At 45.5% G+C, this 17,920-nt stretch overlaps 1 protein-coding gene across 1 annotated transcript in view; it reads right to left on the bottom strand.

Annotated features, from left to right (window-relative positions):
- Nucleotides 1-17,920, bottom strand: part of scfd1 (sec1 family domain containing 1) — a 451,124-nt gene that overhangs the window by 359,206 nt on the left and 73,998 nt on the right. Inside the window, exon 6 of the mRNA XM_078233262.1 lies at nucleotides 2,958-3,045. Within this exon, the coding sequence (XP_078089388.1) occupies nucleotides 2,958-3,045 (88 nt within the window). The remainder of the gene's footprint in view (nucleotides 1-2,957; nucleotides 3,046-17,920) is intronic.

Here is a 17,920-nt window from a genome sequence, read left to right as displayed (position 1 = left end):
TGTGTGCATAGATCCCTGAAAGTTGGGAATCAAGTAGATAAGGTTGTTAAGAAGGCATATGGTGTCTTGGCGTTTATTGGTAGGGGGATTGAATTTAGGAGTCGTAGCGTTATGTTGCAACTGTACACAACTCTGGTGCGGCCGCACTTGGAGTACTGTGTGCAGTTCTGGTCCCCACATTACAGGAAGGATGTGGAGGCTTTGGAGAGGGTGCAGAGGAGGTTTACCAGGATGTTGCCTGGTATGGAGGGGAGATCCTATGAGGAGAGGCTGAGGGATTTGGGATTGTTTTCGCTGGAAAGGCGGCGGCTAAGAGGGGATCTTATTGAAACATATAAGATGATTAGAGGTTTAGATAGGGTGGATAGTGATAGCCTTTTTCCTCTGATGGAGAAATCCAGCACGAGGGGGCATGGCTTTAAATTGAGGGGGGGTAGTTATAGAACCGATGTCAGGGGTAGGTTCTTTACCCAGAGGGTGGTGAGGGATTGGAATGCCCTGCCAGCATCAGTAGTAAATGCGCCTAGTTTGGGGGCGTTTAAGAGATCCGTAGATAGGTTCATGGACGAAAAGAAATTGGTTTAGGTTGGAGGGTCACAGTTTTTTTTTTTAACTGGTCGGTGCAACATCGTGGGCCGAAGGGCCTGTTCTGCGCTGTAATGTTCTATGTTCTATGTTCTATATGATGCCATCACAAGTTCCAACCCACCATCAGACTCACCATGGACTACTCTCCGGAATTGGTTGCATTCTTGGACACACGCATCTCCATTAAGGGCAGTCACCTCAGCACCTCACTGTACCGCAAGCCCACGGATAACCTCACGATGCTCCACTTCTCCAGCTTCCACCCTAAACACGTTAAAGAAGCCATCCCCTACGGACAAGCCCTCCGAATACACAGGATCTGCTCGGATGAGGAGGATCGCAACAGACACCTCCAGACGCTGAAAGATGCCCTCATAAGAATAGGATATGGCGCTTGACTCATCGATCAACAGTTCCGACGTGCCACAGCGAAAAACCGCTCCGACCTCCTCAGAAGACAAACACGGGACACAGTGGACAGAGTATCCTTCGTCGTCCAGTACTTCCCCGGAACGGAGAAGCTACAACATCTCCTCCGGAGCCTTCAACATGTCATTGATGAAGACGAACATCTCGCCAAGGCCATCCCCACACCCCCACTTCTTGCCTTCAAACAACCGCACAACCTCAAACAGACCATTGTCCACAGCAAACTACCCAGTCTTCAGGAGAACAGTGACCACGGCACCAACAATCCTGCCACAGCAACCTCTGCAAGATGTGCCGGATCATCGACACGGATGCCATCATCTCACGCGAGAGCACCATCCACCAGGTACATGGTACATACTCTTGCAACTCGGCCAACGTTGTCTACCCGTTACGCTGCAGGAAAGGATGTCCCGAGACCTAGTACATTGGGGAAACCATGCAGACGCTACAACAACGGATGAATGAACACCGCTCGACAATCACCAGGCAAGGCTGTTCTCTTCCTGTTGGGGAGCACTTCAGCGGTCACGGGCATTCAGCCTCTGACCTCCGGGTAAGCGTTCTCCAAGGTGGCCTTCACGACACACGACAGCGCAGAGTCTGATAGCCAGGTTCCGCACACATGAGGACGGCCTCAACTGGGATATTGGGTTCATGTCACACTATCTGTAACCCCCACAACCTGCCTGGATGTGCAAAATCTCACTAGCTGTCCTGTCTGGAGAAAATACACATCTCTTTAACCTGTGCATAATGCTCCCTCCACTCACATTGTCTGCACCTTTCAGACTTGATTAGCTGTAAAGACTCACATTCCAATCATAATTCATGTAAATTGAGTTTGTCTTTGTGCCCTGTTTGTGATCAGAACTCCCACCCACCTGACGGAGGAACAGCCTGTTCCGAAAGCTTGTGTGGCTTTTGCTACCAAATAAACCTGTTGGACTTTAACCTGGTGTTGTTGGACTGTGTTTACCCCAGTCCAACGCCGGCATCTCCACATCAAGTCAGAAGGCCGGGCTCGTGTAGCAACTAGGAATGGAGTGGCAGTCAGATTGCCACTACTTGGAAGTTCTGGTCCATTAAGCAATTAAAATCTTGCAAAGAAATCATTAAAAATAAATTGGAGCACAGTAAAGAAAGAGTAAAAATACGCACTAAAAGAGGCCAAAATAAGGAGATGCAACATTAGGAGCTGCTGGATGGGCTTTAAATGAAACCGGAGAGTGTATCAAAAACTGGGCAATGCATGATATTGGCCTGGCTGCATTGGGAAGCACATTTGATTAACTCTAAGTAGAGGTTTGGGTATATTCCTTTTATCTTATCAATTAATTCTGACAAAGGCTACAAAATCCTCATTAACTCGTGCCTTTTTAGTGCAATTGCATGGTGTCAGGGCCAACCTATAGTGCAAGTAATGGGTTATGCTGTTCATGTTATGTTACATACCTTTTAATATTGTAAAGACCCATTATACCATGATCAATAGGTGTGAACTATTTCAAAAGGTTAATACTTTCAACATTGATTTTGCTATAGACGATGTCCAACATCAGCTTTTTCAATGCATTTTGGTTATTAATTGTTTTTACTATGTAACAAACATTTATCCAGTTAATTTATTTGTCTATTCGGTAGTGCATCTTATAGTGACCTTTATTTCAAAGATTGATACATTTTTAAATATGCAGTTTTCAATGACAACTCTAATGTGTTACTGGCTCACCTGCTGATAAGTCCAAAACCTGGATCAACCCATTCTGAAGCAAATACACAATTGGCTGTTTCATCTCCAACTACATTCAAGAATGAATTTTATAGTGTGTTTGTTATCTTGCACACTATTGAAAAGTGGCATAAGCCTAAATTTTTTCCAAAAACATTATTCATGCATTTATCAATTATACTGTTGAGTAAGAGACTAAAGTCAATACCATGATATGAGATGAGCTCCTTGTTCTGGTTGCACAACACAAACATGTCATCTTCCAAAGTGATAAAGTTTAGATATTGATCAAATACCTGCAAAAATAAGGATAGCAAAATTGGAAGCAAGATCAGAATAATGTTTCAATTCTACATTTTGTCATATATACAAAATTTGTTTAGGATTGACTGACATAACACAGTCAACATGTTGTAACTGAAACTTTAGATCGCAACTTTCATTTTTAATCAGAATTTTTACATCGACAACAAAATTGCATTTCACGTGGAAAACAATAAGATTGTGAAATTGCACAGCTTCATCCTTGGGCCTCAAGGTACTGCCAATGACAAGATAAATAAGTAAAAGTGCATACTTACTAAAAATCATATTAAAAAGTCATTATAAAGCCATCATATTTAACTTGTAAGAATGTTTTTAAGTTGAAAAGTTTTGAGGACTCATACATGTATTTAACATACATCACATAATAGAATCTTAACTGGCATTATCACAATTCCGAACTGCACTGGAACCAAGCAACAATGCAACACGATACAGTAGTATCCATTTTAAAGCCTCTTTACCCAGTTAACTTCCAATTCATTTGTAATATATAACTTATGCAAAGGACATTATAAACATTTACGATGCAAAGTACTTCACAATGGCGACCATATTTCACTTGTAGCTATATCATTTGCCATTTGGTAGCACAGAAACTGCTAGAAAATGGCACGTTGTCCAATCCATCACGCAAACCAGCCTCCCATCCATCGACTCTGTCTACACCTCCCGTTGCCTCGGCAAAGCAGCCAGCACAATTAAAGACCCCACGCACCCCAGACATTCTCTCTTCCATCTTCTTCCGTCGGCAAAAAGATACAAAAGTCTGAGGTCACGTACCAACCAACTCTCTTCCCTGCTGCTGTCAGACTTTTGAATGGACTTACCTTGCATTAAGTTGATCTTTCTCTACACCCTAGCTATGACTATAACACTACATTCTGCACTCTCTCGTTTCCTTCTCTATGAACGGTATGTTTTGTCTGTAAAGCGCGCAAGAAACAATACTTTTCACTGAATGTTAATATATGTGACAATAATAAATCAAATCAGATCAATAAAGCTTTTCATTTGGTACTCATCAGGACATTTGTAAGAATATCAAATGTAAAGGGAATAACAATTTATACTTCATAAAAAGGGAGTATGATTGTTTGGCAAATAGATTCAGCATGGTAGAGGCGCTGGCATGGAGAATGACAAAGCTTGGAGGTTGACCAAGTTCAAACTAGACAAGTTGACTCTAACTGGTCAAGACATTGCCCTGGGGAATGAACCAGGGAATAGTTATTGCCTATTTTGTTCAGCTGAAAAAAGGTGCAACGTGTGCATATGCTCTTTTGTCTACAAAGAGCTTCTAACACACGTCACACAGAGCCCAACAGGGTCAGAATAGAAATTATATCCAACTGGGTTTTAGTGATGGAAAGCTGCTCAGATTTGTTCATCTAAGAGCTAAAACAAAGATGCACCAACCCCTCATCAGAGAGTTGCTCCATGCTGATGATGCTGCACTAATGTTTCATACTGAGGGACTCCTGGAGTGGCCAATGAACAGATTCTATCAAGTTGGGATTTGGGGGTGACAAGGTGGTGGTTAGACTGGGGCTGTATCCACTGAAGTTCAAAAGAATGGAAAGGTAATCCTACTAAAATAAAATTATGAAGGGCCTTGACAAGATGGATGCTGAAAAGAAACTTCTCCTTTTAGAAGAGACTAGAACTAGGGGGCAGGGTTTAAATACATAGAATCGCCCATTTAAGGGTAGTGAGCCTTTGGAATTCTCTTCCACAAGCAGCAGTGGAGATAGGGGTGTTGAATATCTTTAAAGCAAAAGTATATATATTCTTGACTAACGAGGTATAGTATCATAGAATCCCTACAATGCAGAATGAGGTTATTCGGCCCATTGAGCCTGTACCAACCCTCCAACAGAACATCCTACTCAGGCCCACCCCCTTGTCCTATCCCTGTGACCCCATGCATTTACCACGCTAATCCTCCAATTCTTGGGACATTGAGGGGCAACTTAGCATGGCCAATCCACGTAACCTGCACATCTTTGGACGATGGGAAGTAACAAGAGCATCCTCACATAGACATGGGGAGAAGGTGCAAATTCCACACAGACAGTCACCCAAGGCTGGAATTGAACCTTGGGTCTCTGGTACTGTGAGGCAGCAGTGCTATCCACTGTGCCGCCCAAAGTCAAGGTAGGAACGAATGTGGAGTTGGGGCCATGATCAGATCAGCGATTATGTTATTGAATGGTGGACACAGTAAGAAGTCTAACACCACCAGGTTAAAGTCCAACAGGTTTATTTGGTAGCAAAAGCCACTGTCCACATCATTGAATGGTGGAACAGGCCTGGGGGGCCAAATGCTGCTTCTAATTCATATAATCGTATGTTTGATCATCAGCATCAGAAAGACAAATGTCACAGTCAAGGATATGCTATACCACCCTCTATCAGCATATAAAATAAGAAAGTAGGCCAGATGGCCCCCGGGTGCCTGCTCTGCCATCTAATAAGATAATGGCTGATCGGTTTGTATTTCAAGTTCCACATTCTCTTCCCACCACTTCCCTTGCCCAACAAGAATCTATCTACCCCAGTGTTAAAAATATTCAATAATCCTGCTTCCACCACCATCTGAGGCAGAGATTAAGAATAACGAAGTTGCTCAATCGTCAGGAAAATACTTTTCTTCATCTCAGTCCTAAAAGATAGGACAGTAAGAAGTCTCACAACACCAGGTTAAAGAGATGTATTTCATACCCCAGCCCCAGTCACATCTCTTTAACCTGTGTTGAATGCTCCCTCCACCCACATTGTCTGTACATTTAAGACCTGGCTGGCTGTAGAGATTTGCATTCTAATCAGTATTCTGTAATTTGATTTCTGTGTCTGTGCCCTGTTTGAGAACAGAGACCACTCCATCTGACGAAGGAGCATTGCTCCGAAAGCTTATGGTATTTGCTACCAAATAAACCTGTTGAACTTTAACCTGGTGTTGTGAGACTTCTTACTGTGTTTACCCCAGTCCAACGCCGGCATCTCCACATCATGATTAAAAGATAGGACCAATGACTGGCATTGCAGTCTGACGACTATCAGCTGGCGTTGGATTCTACCTCTGGGGCCTTCACTCCCCCCCTGGCCGAGGCTCTACCTCCGGGTCCGGAGCCTTCAGCCCCCGGCTTCCACCAACCGGAATTCTACCTCCAGGATTGGGTCCTTCACTCCCCTGGTTCCCAATGACCACTACTCTACTTCCAGGGCCTTCACTAGCCTGGCTCCCACTGTCTGGCACTCCACCTCAGGGGCCTTCACTCCCCAGCCCCACCAACTGGGGTTCCACCTCCGGGGCCGATACCTTCATTCCCCGGGACCCCACCAACCGGGATTCGACCTTTGGGGCCAGGACCTTCATCTCCCAGCCCCCAGCAACTGGGATTCCACCTTCCAGGGCCTCGACTCCTCAGGACCCAACCAAAAGGAATTCCACCTCCTATGGCCAGCCCTGACCGGGATTTTAACTCCAGAGTTGGGGCCTTCACTCCCCTGACCCCCACCAACCAGGACACTACCTCCAGAGCTGGAGCCTTCGCACCCCAGGCCCCAACCCCTCTGACCCGGAGAGCTGCAACTTTCTGCAGCATGCAAACACTCCCCCACCTCTCCACCCCCCAACTCCCATTTTAAAAATTAAAAATCAATTCTCCTGTTTAAAAATTACTAACGCTGCTCTTTTAACTTTACTGATAAAGTCATAGAAGTTTACAGCATGGAAACAGGCCCTTCGGCCCAACTTGTCCATGCCGCCCAATTTTAACAATAAGCTCGCCCCAATTACCTGCATTTGGCCCATACCCCTCTCTACCAATCTTACCCATTTAACGTTCTAAATGCTTTTTAAAAGACAACATTGTACCCGCCTCCACTACTATCTGGCAGTTCATTCCAGACACATACAACTATCTGTGTGAAAAAAGTGCCCCTCTGGATCCTTTTGTATCTCTCCCCTCTCACCTTAAATCTATGCCATCTCGTTTTAGACTCCCCTACCATTTGGAAAAGATGTTAACTATCTACCTTATCTGTGCTCTTTATTATTTTATAGACCTCTATAAGATCACCCCCAAGTCCTCTTTGATCCAGGGGGAAAATGTCCCAGTCTACTTAGCCTCTCTTTATAACTCAAGCCATCAAGTCCCGGTAGCATCCTAGTAAAGCTTTTCTGCACTCTCTCTAGTTTAATAATATTCTTTCTATAACAGGGTGACCAAAACTGCACACAATATTCCAATTGTGGCCTTATTATGTCTTGTACAATTTAAACAATATGCCCCAATGCCAGTATTCAATATTCTGACCAATGAAACCAAGTATGCTGAATGCCTTCTTCACACCCTGCCCAACTGTGACTTCACTTTCAAAGAGCTATGTACCTGTACCCCTAGACCTCTTGGCTCTGTAACTCACCTCAATGCCCACCATTAACTGAGTAAGTCCTGCCCTGGTTCGATCTGCCAAAATGCATCACCTCGCATTTATACAAATTAAACTCCATCTGCCATTCATCAGCCCACTGGAACAATTGATCGAGGTACCGTTGCAATCCTAGAAAATCTTCTTCACTGTCCACTATGCCACCAATCTTGGTGTCATCTGCAAACTTATTAACCATGCCTCCTAAATTCCCATCCAAATCATTAATATAAATGACAAATAACAGTGGACCCAGCACCGATCCCTGAGGCACACCGCTGCTCACAGGCCTCCAGTTTGAAAAATAACCCTCGACAACCACTCTTTGGCTTCTGTCATCAAGCCAATTTTGCATCCAATTGGCTACCTCACGCTGGATCCCATGAGATTTAATCTTAGGCAACAACCTACCGTGCGGTACCTTGTCAAAGGCCTTGCTAAAGTCCGCGTAGACAATGTCGACTGCACTGCCTTCATATCCCTTCCTGGTTACCCCTTCAAAAAACTCAATCAAATTCATGAGACATGATTTTCCACTTACAAAACCATGCTGTCTAATCAGTCCTAGCCTCTCTAAATGGCTGTAGATCTCGTCTCAGGATACCCAACAACTTACCCACTGCAGACATTAGGATCAACTGGCCTGTAGTTCCCAGGCTTTTCCCGGTAGCCCTTCATAAACAAAGGCACAACATTTGCCACCCTCCAATCTTCAGGCACCTCACCTGTGACTAACGATGATTCAAATATCTCTGCTAGGGGACCCACGATTTCCTCTCTCGCCTCCAACAACGTCCTGGGACATGCTTCATCAGGTCCTGGGGATTTTTCTACCTTGATGCACTTCTCCTCTCTTATCTCCTATTCTACTTGCAGGTCTAGAGATCTGCCAACCTCCAGAAGGAAGACCCCTGACCTGGCAGTGACCCAGAGAACCCTAACACGTGGACCCGGCCATTGGCTCAACCACAAATCCAGAGACCGCATCTACTCGCCGGCCTTTGATCCATCCACAGGACAATGGTCTGGACATCCTCCGACATACGATGTCAGACTGCAGCCTGACAGCTAACAGTAACGCCCAACCACGAAGACCCCAAGTGACAACGCAGGATCTGCGACCAGTTGCAGGTGTCAGAGAATATCCTCGAATCTACCGGATTTACGTAGTTAGGTTTTGAAGTAACGAGGGAAGAGCTTCCTTTCATTCTGGACTAATGATCAGACAGGTGGAGTGTTATTGGCTAAAGTAATACTATGTAATATTGTAATTGGACCGTCCAGTTTGGGTGGCAAGCTGGGCGGGAGATCCAAGTGTTCAGAAAAAGTATATTGATCTCACATGGACTGTTACGTCAGAGTGGGTAGAATCACAGAATACTACAGCACAGAAGAGGCACTTGAGCCCAGCGAGTCTGCACCGACACATGAAAGGCCCTGGCCTGCCCACCTAATCCCACTTGCCGGCACTTGGCCCATAGCCTTGAATGTTATGGCGTGGCAAGTACTCAACCAGGTACTTTTTAAAGGATGCGAGGCATCCTGCTTCTACCACCCTTCCACGCAGTGCATCCCAGACCGTCACCCCAGAGTAAAAACGTTTTTCCTCAAATCCCCCTAAACCTCCCACCCCTCACTTTTAACTTGTGTCCCCTCATAACTGACCCTTCAACCAAGGGGAACAGCTGCTCCCTATCCACGCCCCTCAATCTTGAGCACCTCTATCAGGTCACCCCCTCAGTCTTCTCTGCTCCAACGAAATCAACCCAAGCCTATCCAACCTCTCTTCATAACTTAAATATTCCATCCCAGGCAGCATCCTGATGAATTGCCTTCGCACCTTTTCCGGTGCATTCACGTCCTTCCTATAATGTGGTGACCAGAACTGCATACAGTGCTCCAGCTGTGGCCTCAAAGTTCTATACAACTCCATCATGACCTCTCTGCTTTTGTAATCTACACCCCGATTGATAAAGGCAAATGTGCCATATGCCTTTTTCACCACCCTATTTACCTGTGGAAACCTTCAGAGATCTATGGACAAACATGCCAAGGTCCCTTTGTCCTTCGACACTTCCCAGTGTCAGCCCTTTCATAGTATACTTCCTTGTCAAATTATCCTTCCAAAGTGCATCACCTCTCACTTTTCAGGGTTAAACTCCTGCCACTAAATTTCTGCCACTTATCCGCCCATTTGACCATCTCGTCTACATCTTCCTGTAACCCAAGACACTCAACCTCACTTAACCATCCGGCCAATCTTTGTGTTATCGGCAAACGTACTGATCCTACCCTCCACGTAGTCATCTATGTCATTTACATAAATGACGAACAATAGGGGGCCCAGCGCGGATCCCTGTGGTGCGCCACTGGCCTCCAGTCACTAAAGCAGCCGTCTGTCACCACCCTCTGTCTCCTACTGCTAAGCCAATTATGTATCCATCTTGTCAGATCACCCTGTATCCCATGTGCCTTCTTAATGAGTCTCCCATAGGGGACTTTGTCAAAGGCTTTGCTGAAGTCCATGTAAATAAACTACATCAACCACACTACCCTCATCTACACACTTGGTTACATGCTCAAAAAATTCAATTAAATGTGTTAGGCATGACCTCCCTTTGACAAAACCATACTGACTATTCCTGATCAAACCTTGCCTCTCCAAATGGAGATAGATTCTCTCCTTCAGAATCTTCTCCAGTCTTCTCCCAACCACAGACATGAGACTCACTGGTCTGTCGTTCCCTGGCTTGTCTCTACATCCTTTCTTAAATAGTGGGACCACATTAGCTGTTCTCCAGTCCTCTGGCACCTGCCCAGCGGCCAGGGAGAAATTAAAAATTTGAGTCAGAGCCCCTGCAATTTCCTCCCTTGCCTCCCACAACAACCTGAGACACAATTCATCCGGACCTGGAGATTTGCCCACTTTTAAGCCTGCCAATACCCCCAATACTTTGTCACTCCCTATGATAATTTTCTCTAGAGCCTCAGTCTCTCTCCCAGAGTTCCATAACTATCTCATTCTCATGGGTGAAAACAGAAGTGGAATAATCTTTTAATAACCGATCAATGTCCTCTGGTTCCATCCACAGATTTTCCCCTTGGTCCCTAATGGACCCTAATCTTTCCCTGGTTATCCTCTTCCCATGGAAATACTTATGGAATATTTTAGGATTTTCCCTACTTTTACCCCCGGAGCTTTCTCATATCCCCTTTGCTCTCCTAATTGATTTCTTAAGCTCCATCCTGCACTTTCTATACTCCACTAATGCCTCCGCAGACTTACTCCCCTTATACTTGTTAAAAGCCTCTCTTTTCCTTCTCATTGTATCCTGTATGTCTCTGGTCATCCATGGTTCTCTGGGTTTGTTGCACCTTCCTATTACCCTAGAGGGTACATGTTGGGCCTGTACCTTCCCCATTTCACCTTTGAACACCCCTCTTCTGTAGATTTCCCCACAAGTAACTCGTTCCAGTCTACCTTGGCTAAATCCTGCCTAATTTGGTTAAGATCTACTCTTCCCCAATCGAAAACCTTTTTCTGCAACTTGTCAATTTCTTTGTCCATAACAAATTTCAATTGAACCATGTTATGGTTCTGACTATCTTTTCTGATGCATGTATTAGCAATAAACTTCCTTTCGTTTTCCGTATTGGTTGAATGAGGTCAGCTGAGGTAGACAAGTCCCCAGGGCCTGATGGGATATACCCCAGAATACTGAGAGAGGCAAGGGAGGAAATTGCTGGGGCCTTGAGAGAAATCTTTGTATCCTCACTGGCTACGGGGAGGTCCCAGAGGATTGGAGAATAGCCAATGTTGTTCCTTTGTTTAAGAAGGGTAGCAAGAATAATCCAGGTAATTACATCAGTGGTAGGGAAATTATTGGAGAGGATTCTTCGAGGTAGGATTTATTCCGACTTGGAAAGAAGTGGACGTATTAGGGAGAGGCAACATGGTTTTGTGAAGGGGAGATTGTGTCTCACGAATTTAATCGAGTTTTTCGAGGAAGTGACGAAGATGATTGATGAGGGCAGGGCAGTGGATGGTGTCTACATGGACAAGGTCCCTTATGCCAGACTGGTGCAGAAGGTGAAGTCGCATGGGATCAGAGGTGAGCTGGCAAGTTGGATACAAAACTGGCTCGGTCAAAGAAGACAGAGGGTAGCAGTGGAGGGGTACGTTTCAGAATGGAGGGATGTGACAAGTGGTGTTCCTTAGGGATCAGTGCTGGGACCTTTGCTACTAAAATGATTTGGAGGAAAATGTAACTGGCTTGATTTCAAAGTTTGCGGATGACACAAAGATTGATGTATTTGAGGATAGCGATGAGGACCATCAGAGGATACAGCAAGATATAGATCGTTGGAGACTTGGGCGGAGAGATGGCAGATGGAGTTTAATCTGGACAAATGTGAGGTCATGCATTTTGGAAGGTCGAATACAGATAGGAAATATACAGTAAATGGCAGAACCCTTAAGAGTATTGATAGGCAAAGGGATCTGGGTGTACAGGCACACAGGTCACTGAAAGTGGCAATGCAGGTGGAGAAGGTAGTCAAGGCGGCATACGGCATGCTTGCCTTCATCGGCCGGGGTATTGAGTTTAAAAATTGGCAAGTCATGCTTTGTAGAACCTTAGTTAGGCCGCATTTGGAATAGAGTGTCCAATTCTGGTCGCCACACTACCAGAAGGATGTGGAGGCTTTGGAGAGGGTACAGAAAAGATTTACCAGGACGTTGCCTGGTATGGAGGGCATTAGCTATGAGGAGAGGTTGGAGAAACTTGGTTTGTTCTCACTGGAATGACGGAGGTTGAGGGGTGACCTGATAGAAGTCTACAAGATTATGAGAGGCATGGACAGAGTGGATAGTCAGAAGCTTTTTCCCAGGGTGGAAGAGTCAATTACTCGGGGGCACAGGTTTAAGGTGCAAGGGGCAAGGTTTAAAGGAGATGTACGAGGCAGATTTTTTACGCAGTCGTGGGTGCCTGGAACTCGTTGCCGGGGGAGGTAGTGGAAGCGAATACGGTAGTGACTTTTAAGGGGCGTCTTGACAAATACATGAATAGGATGGGAATAGAGGGATATGGTCCCCGGAAGGGTAGGGAGTTTTAGTTAAGTCAGGCAGCAGGCTTGGAGGGCCGAAGGGCCTGTTCCTGTGCTGTAATTTTATTTGTTCTGAGTGCAAGATCCCCTCTTTGATTTCCCAATTGCTTTCTTAAGATCCACCCTGCACTTCCCCTTGGCCAGATCCTGATCGTTTGACTCAAATCCATTCTCCCGCAACCCAAAACCTTTTGTTGAAAATGTATTTCTTTGTCCATAATAAACTTAAATTGTACCATGTTGTTGCTATCATACCAAAATGCTCCCCCACTACTTCCTCAACCACCTGTACAATTTCATTCCTCAGAATTATGTCCAGGACAGCTACTTCCCTTGTTAAAAGGCAAGATTAGCCGAAACATTGCTTGTTCCTCGTCACTGATGTGATAACTTAGGAAGCCCGTCTGGAAAGGAACAATATTTGTTGTTAAACACAAAATAAAGCCACTACTACTTGGCGTATATATGCAAGATCCCAACCAAGACAATAATTCTGCAGACCCTCGCCGTATAAAGAGGTCAGGTAACAAGTTCCACCTGGGCAGACCATTGGCTGCTACCAAGGCAACTTGGATTCAAAGAGCCCCACAGGGAGGTTTGAGATTCCCCCATGGGGGTCATCATACATCCGATAAAGGAACATCTGTAATTATGGGCGACTTTAACCTGAATATCGATTGGGCAAATCAAATTAGTCACAATACCAGAGGGGAGGAATTCCTGGAATGTATATGGGATAGTGTTTTCGACCAATATGTTGAGGAACCAATGAGAGAACAAGCCATCCTAGACTAGGTATTGTCTCATGAGAAAACAATAATTGGCAATTTAGTTGTGCAAGACTCCTTGGTGGTGTGCAACCATAATTTGATAACATTTCTCAAAAAGATTGATTCAAAAGGAGGGTCCTAAATCTTAAAGGAGACCACAATGGCATGAGGTACAAGTTGACAATCATGGATTCGGAAATGCTACTTAAAGGGATAACAGTGGATAGGCAATGGCAAACATTCAAAGAGCGCATGGGTGAACTGCAACAATTATTTATTTCTCTCTGTTGCAAAAGCAAAATGGGATAGGTGGTCAAGCAAAGTCTCACAACACCAGGTTAAAGTCCAACAGGTTTATTTGGTAGCACAAGCCACAAGCTTTCAGAGCACTGCTCCATAAGGTGAGTGGGAGTTCTGTTCACAAACAGGGCATATAAAGACACAAACTCAATTTACAAAATAATGGTTGGAATGAGAGTCTCCACAGGTAATCAAGTCTTAAAGGTACAAACAATGTGAGTGGAGAGAGGGTCAAGCACAGGTTAAAGAGGTGTGTATTGTCTCCAGCCAGGACAGTTAGTGAGATTTTGCAAGCCCAAGCAAGTCATGGGGGGTTACAGATAGTGTGACATGAACCCAAGATCCCGGTTGAGGCCGTCCTCATGTGTGCGGAACTTAGCTATCAGTTTCTGCTCAGCGATTCTGCGTTGTCATGGGTCGTGAAGGCCGCCTTGGAGAACACTTGCCCGAAGATCAGAGGCTGAATGTCCCGTGACTGCTGAAGTGTTCCCTGACAGGAAGAGAACACTCTTGCCTGGTGATTGCAGAGCGGTGTTCATTCATCCGTTGTCGTAGTGTCTGCATGGTCTCCCCAATGTACCATGCCTCGGGACATCCTTTCCTGTAGGGAATCAGGTCGACAACGTTGGCCGAGTTGCAAGAGTATGTACCGTGTACCTGGTGGATGGTGTTCTTGCGTGAGATGATGGCATCCGTGTCGATGATCCGGCACGTCTTGCAGAGGTTGCTGTGGCAGGGTTGTGTGGTGCCGTGGTCATTGTTCTCCTGAAGGTTGGTTAGTTTGCTGCGGACAATGGTCTGTTTGAGGTTGTGCGATTGTTTGAAGGCAAGAAGTGGGGGTGTGGGGATGGCCTTGGCGAGACGTTAGTCTTCATCAATGACATGTTGAAGGCTCCGGAGGAGATGGCGTAGCTTCTCCGCTCCGCTCCGGGGAAGTACTGGACGACGAAGGGTACTCTGTCCGCCGTGTCCCATGTTTGCCTTCTGAGGAGGTCCGTAATCGGTTGCATTCTAAGACACATGCATCTCCATTAAGGACGGTCACCTCAACACTTCACTGTACTGCAAGCCCACGGATAACCTCACGATGCTCCACTTCTCCAGCTTCCACCCTAAACACGTTAAAGAAGCCATCCCCTACGGACAAGCCCTCCGTATACACAGGATCTACTCGGATGAGGAGGATCGCAACACACACCTCACCAGCGGTTTTTCGCTGTAGCGCATCGGAATTGTCGATCGATGAGTCGAGCACCATATCCTGTTCTTATGAGGGCGTCTTTCAGCGTTGGACTGGGGTAAGCAAAGTCTCACAACACCAGGTTAAAGTGCTGGCATCATCGATGTATCTAGTGTATAGCATCGGTTGAAGGTCCTGTGCGGTGAAGAAGTCTTGTTCGAACCTGTACATGAAGATGTTGGCATATTGAGGTGCGAATTTGGTCCCCATGTCTGTTCCGTGTGTCTGGATGAAGAACTGGTTGTTGAAGGTGAAGACATTGTGGTCCAGGATGAGGCGGGCAAGTTGTAAAATTGCATCTGGAGACTGGCAGTTGACAAAAGCTGGGGGTTCTTTGTACAATGGGTTTCAAGGTGCCCTCGACATAGCCGGAGAGGTTCTAGCACATTGCCTGATAGGATGGGACGTCCGGGTGTGTTGGCCTTGTGTATTTTCAGAGATCTCCAACGCGGAGAGTACGTGGGATGAGAGCATGGAGGGTGCTCTGAAGGTCCGCATCAAAGATCTTCATCAGTCTGTTGAATTGACGGGTGTGTTCTTTGGTCGGATATGCGGGTAACCGTCTGTCGTGTTCCTCGTTCTTCAGTCATCAGTACACTTCTTTGCAGTAACCCGTTCTGTTCAGTATGACGATGACCCCTCCTTTGTCTGCTGGTTTGATGACAATGTTGCGGTTGGTCTTGAGCGCGCGGATGGCACTGCGTTGTGTTTGGGTGATGTTCGGGGCTGTCTTTTGAGTGCGGCTGATGAATCTGGCATTGACGCACCTCCTGATGGCTTGGGCATACATGTCGAGTCGAGGACAGCAGCCTTCTGGAGGAGTCCAATTCGACTCTCTCCTCTTCGGTTGCTGCACTGCGGATCTCTCTGTGGGCTGTTCTGGTATCCTTAACCCCACGAGTTGCCTGGGCTTGCAAAATCTCACTAACTGTCCTGTCTGGAGACAATACACATCTCTTTAACCTGTGCTTAACCCTCTCTCCACTCACATTGTCTGTACCTTTAAGACTTGATTACCTGTAAAGACTCGCATTCCAACCATTATTTTGTAAACTGAGTTTGTGTCTGTATATGCCCTGTTTGTGAACAGAACTCTCACTTACCTGATGAAGGAGCAGCGCTCTGAAAGCTTGTGCCACCAAATAAACCTGTTGGACTTCAACCTGGTGTTGTGGGACTTCGTACTTTGCTTACCCCAGTCCAACGCCGGCATCTCCACATCATAGGTTGTCAAGCCATGGCTTACAAGGGAAATTAGTGATAGCATTAGATCCAAGAAAGAGATATACAAATTGGCCATAAAAAAACAACAGACATGAGGATTGGGAGCAGGTTAGAATTCAGCAAGGGAGGACCAAGGAATTGATTAATGAAAGGGGAATAAAGTGCACAAGATTGCGGGGAAAGCAAACAGCATGCTTGCCGCCTTCGGTTGGGGAATTGGGTATAAAAATTCGCAGGTCATGCTGCAGCTGTACAGAACCTTAGTTAGGCCTCATTTAGAATATAGTGTACAATTCTGGTTGCCACACTACCAGAAGGATATGGATGCTTTGGAGAGAGTACAGAAGACGTTTACCAGGATGATGCCTGATCAAGGGTATTAGCTATGAGGGGAGGTTGGATAAATTTGGTTTGTTCTCAATGCAACGACGGACATTGTGGGGTGCCCTGATAGAGGTTGACAAGACTATGGATGGCATGGACAGAGTGGATAGTCAGATGCTCTAGAAAATGCTCTCGTACTAGAAAAGTCAAGTACTAGGGGACGTAGGTGCGTGGGGAAAAGCTTAGAGGAGATGCGCGAGGCAAGTTTTTTTTTAAACAAAGTGGGTGGTGAATGTCTGGAACACGCTGCCTGGGGAGGTGGTGGGAGCAGTTACGATAGCAGCATTTAAGGGGCAACTAGACAAATACATAACTAGGATGGGAATGAAAGGATACAGACTCCATAAGGGCATACTGTTTTAGTTTTGGCAGGCATCACGATCGGTGCAGGCTTGGAGGGCCGAAGGGTTTGTTCCTTTGCTGTGCTTTGTTCTTTACAAGATTCTATAGCCTCTGGAACAGCCCCTACAGATTGGAAGGTAACGCACGTAACCCCACTATTTAAAAAGGGAGATCGAGAGAAAATAGGGAATTAGACACCAGTCAGCCTGATGTTGGTAATGGCGAAAATTCTCAATTCCATCATCAAAAGGATTTTCAGTCTGAATGTAAGCCTACTTGTAATTAATAAATAAACTTTAACTTTACTTTAGATTTTACACAGAGCACTTGGTAAAAAGTGATAGAATCGGAAAGAGTCATAGATTTACAAAAGGGAAATCATGCTTGACAAATCTACTGGAATTCTCCGAGAATCTAACTAGCAGACTTGATGAGGGGGAGCCAGTAAATGTGATTTATTTGGACTTTCAGCAGGCATTCAATAAAGTCCTACATAAGAGATCAGAGTGCGAAATTAAAGCGCACGGGATTGAGGTAGTTTATTGAGATGATAGAAAACTGGTTGGCAGACAGAAAACAGTGAGAATAAGCGGGTCATTCTGTGAATGGCGGATAGTGACTATTGGGATACTGCAAGGATCAGAGCTCGGACCCCAGCTATTCACAATAAATCTTAATAATTTAGAGGGGGGAACTAACTGTAATATCTCCAAATTTGCAGATGACTCAAAGCTGGATGGGAGGGTGAACTGTGGGGAGGGTGCAGAGATACTGCAGTGTTATTTGGATAAGCTGAGCAAATGGGCAAATGCATGGTTGATGCACAGTAAGCAGTCTCACTACCCCAGGTTAAAGTCCAACAGGTTTATTTGGTAGCACGAGCTTTCGGAACGTCGCTTGTTCATCAGATGAGACTCAGTTGCTGAGTCTCACCTGATGAAGGAGCGGCGTTCTGAAAGCTCGTGCTACCAAATAAACCTGTTGGACTTTAACCTGGGGTTGTGAGACTATTTACTGTGCATTCTCCATGCATTTGCCCACTCG

This window comes from Mustelus asterias, chromosome 18 (assembly GCF_964213995.1).
Source record: "Mustelus asterias chromosome 18, sMusAst1.hap1.1, whole genome shotgun sequence".
NCBI classification, from domain to species: domain Eukaryota; kingdom Metazoa; phylum Chordata; class Chondrichthyes; order Carcharhiniformes; family Triakidae; genus Mustelus; species Mustelus asterias.
This window is presented reverse-complemented; position numbering and strand designations above follow the sequence as displayed.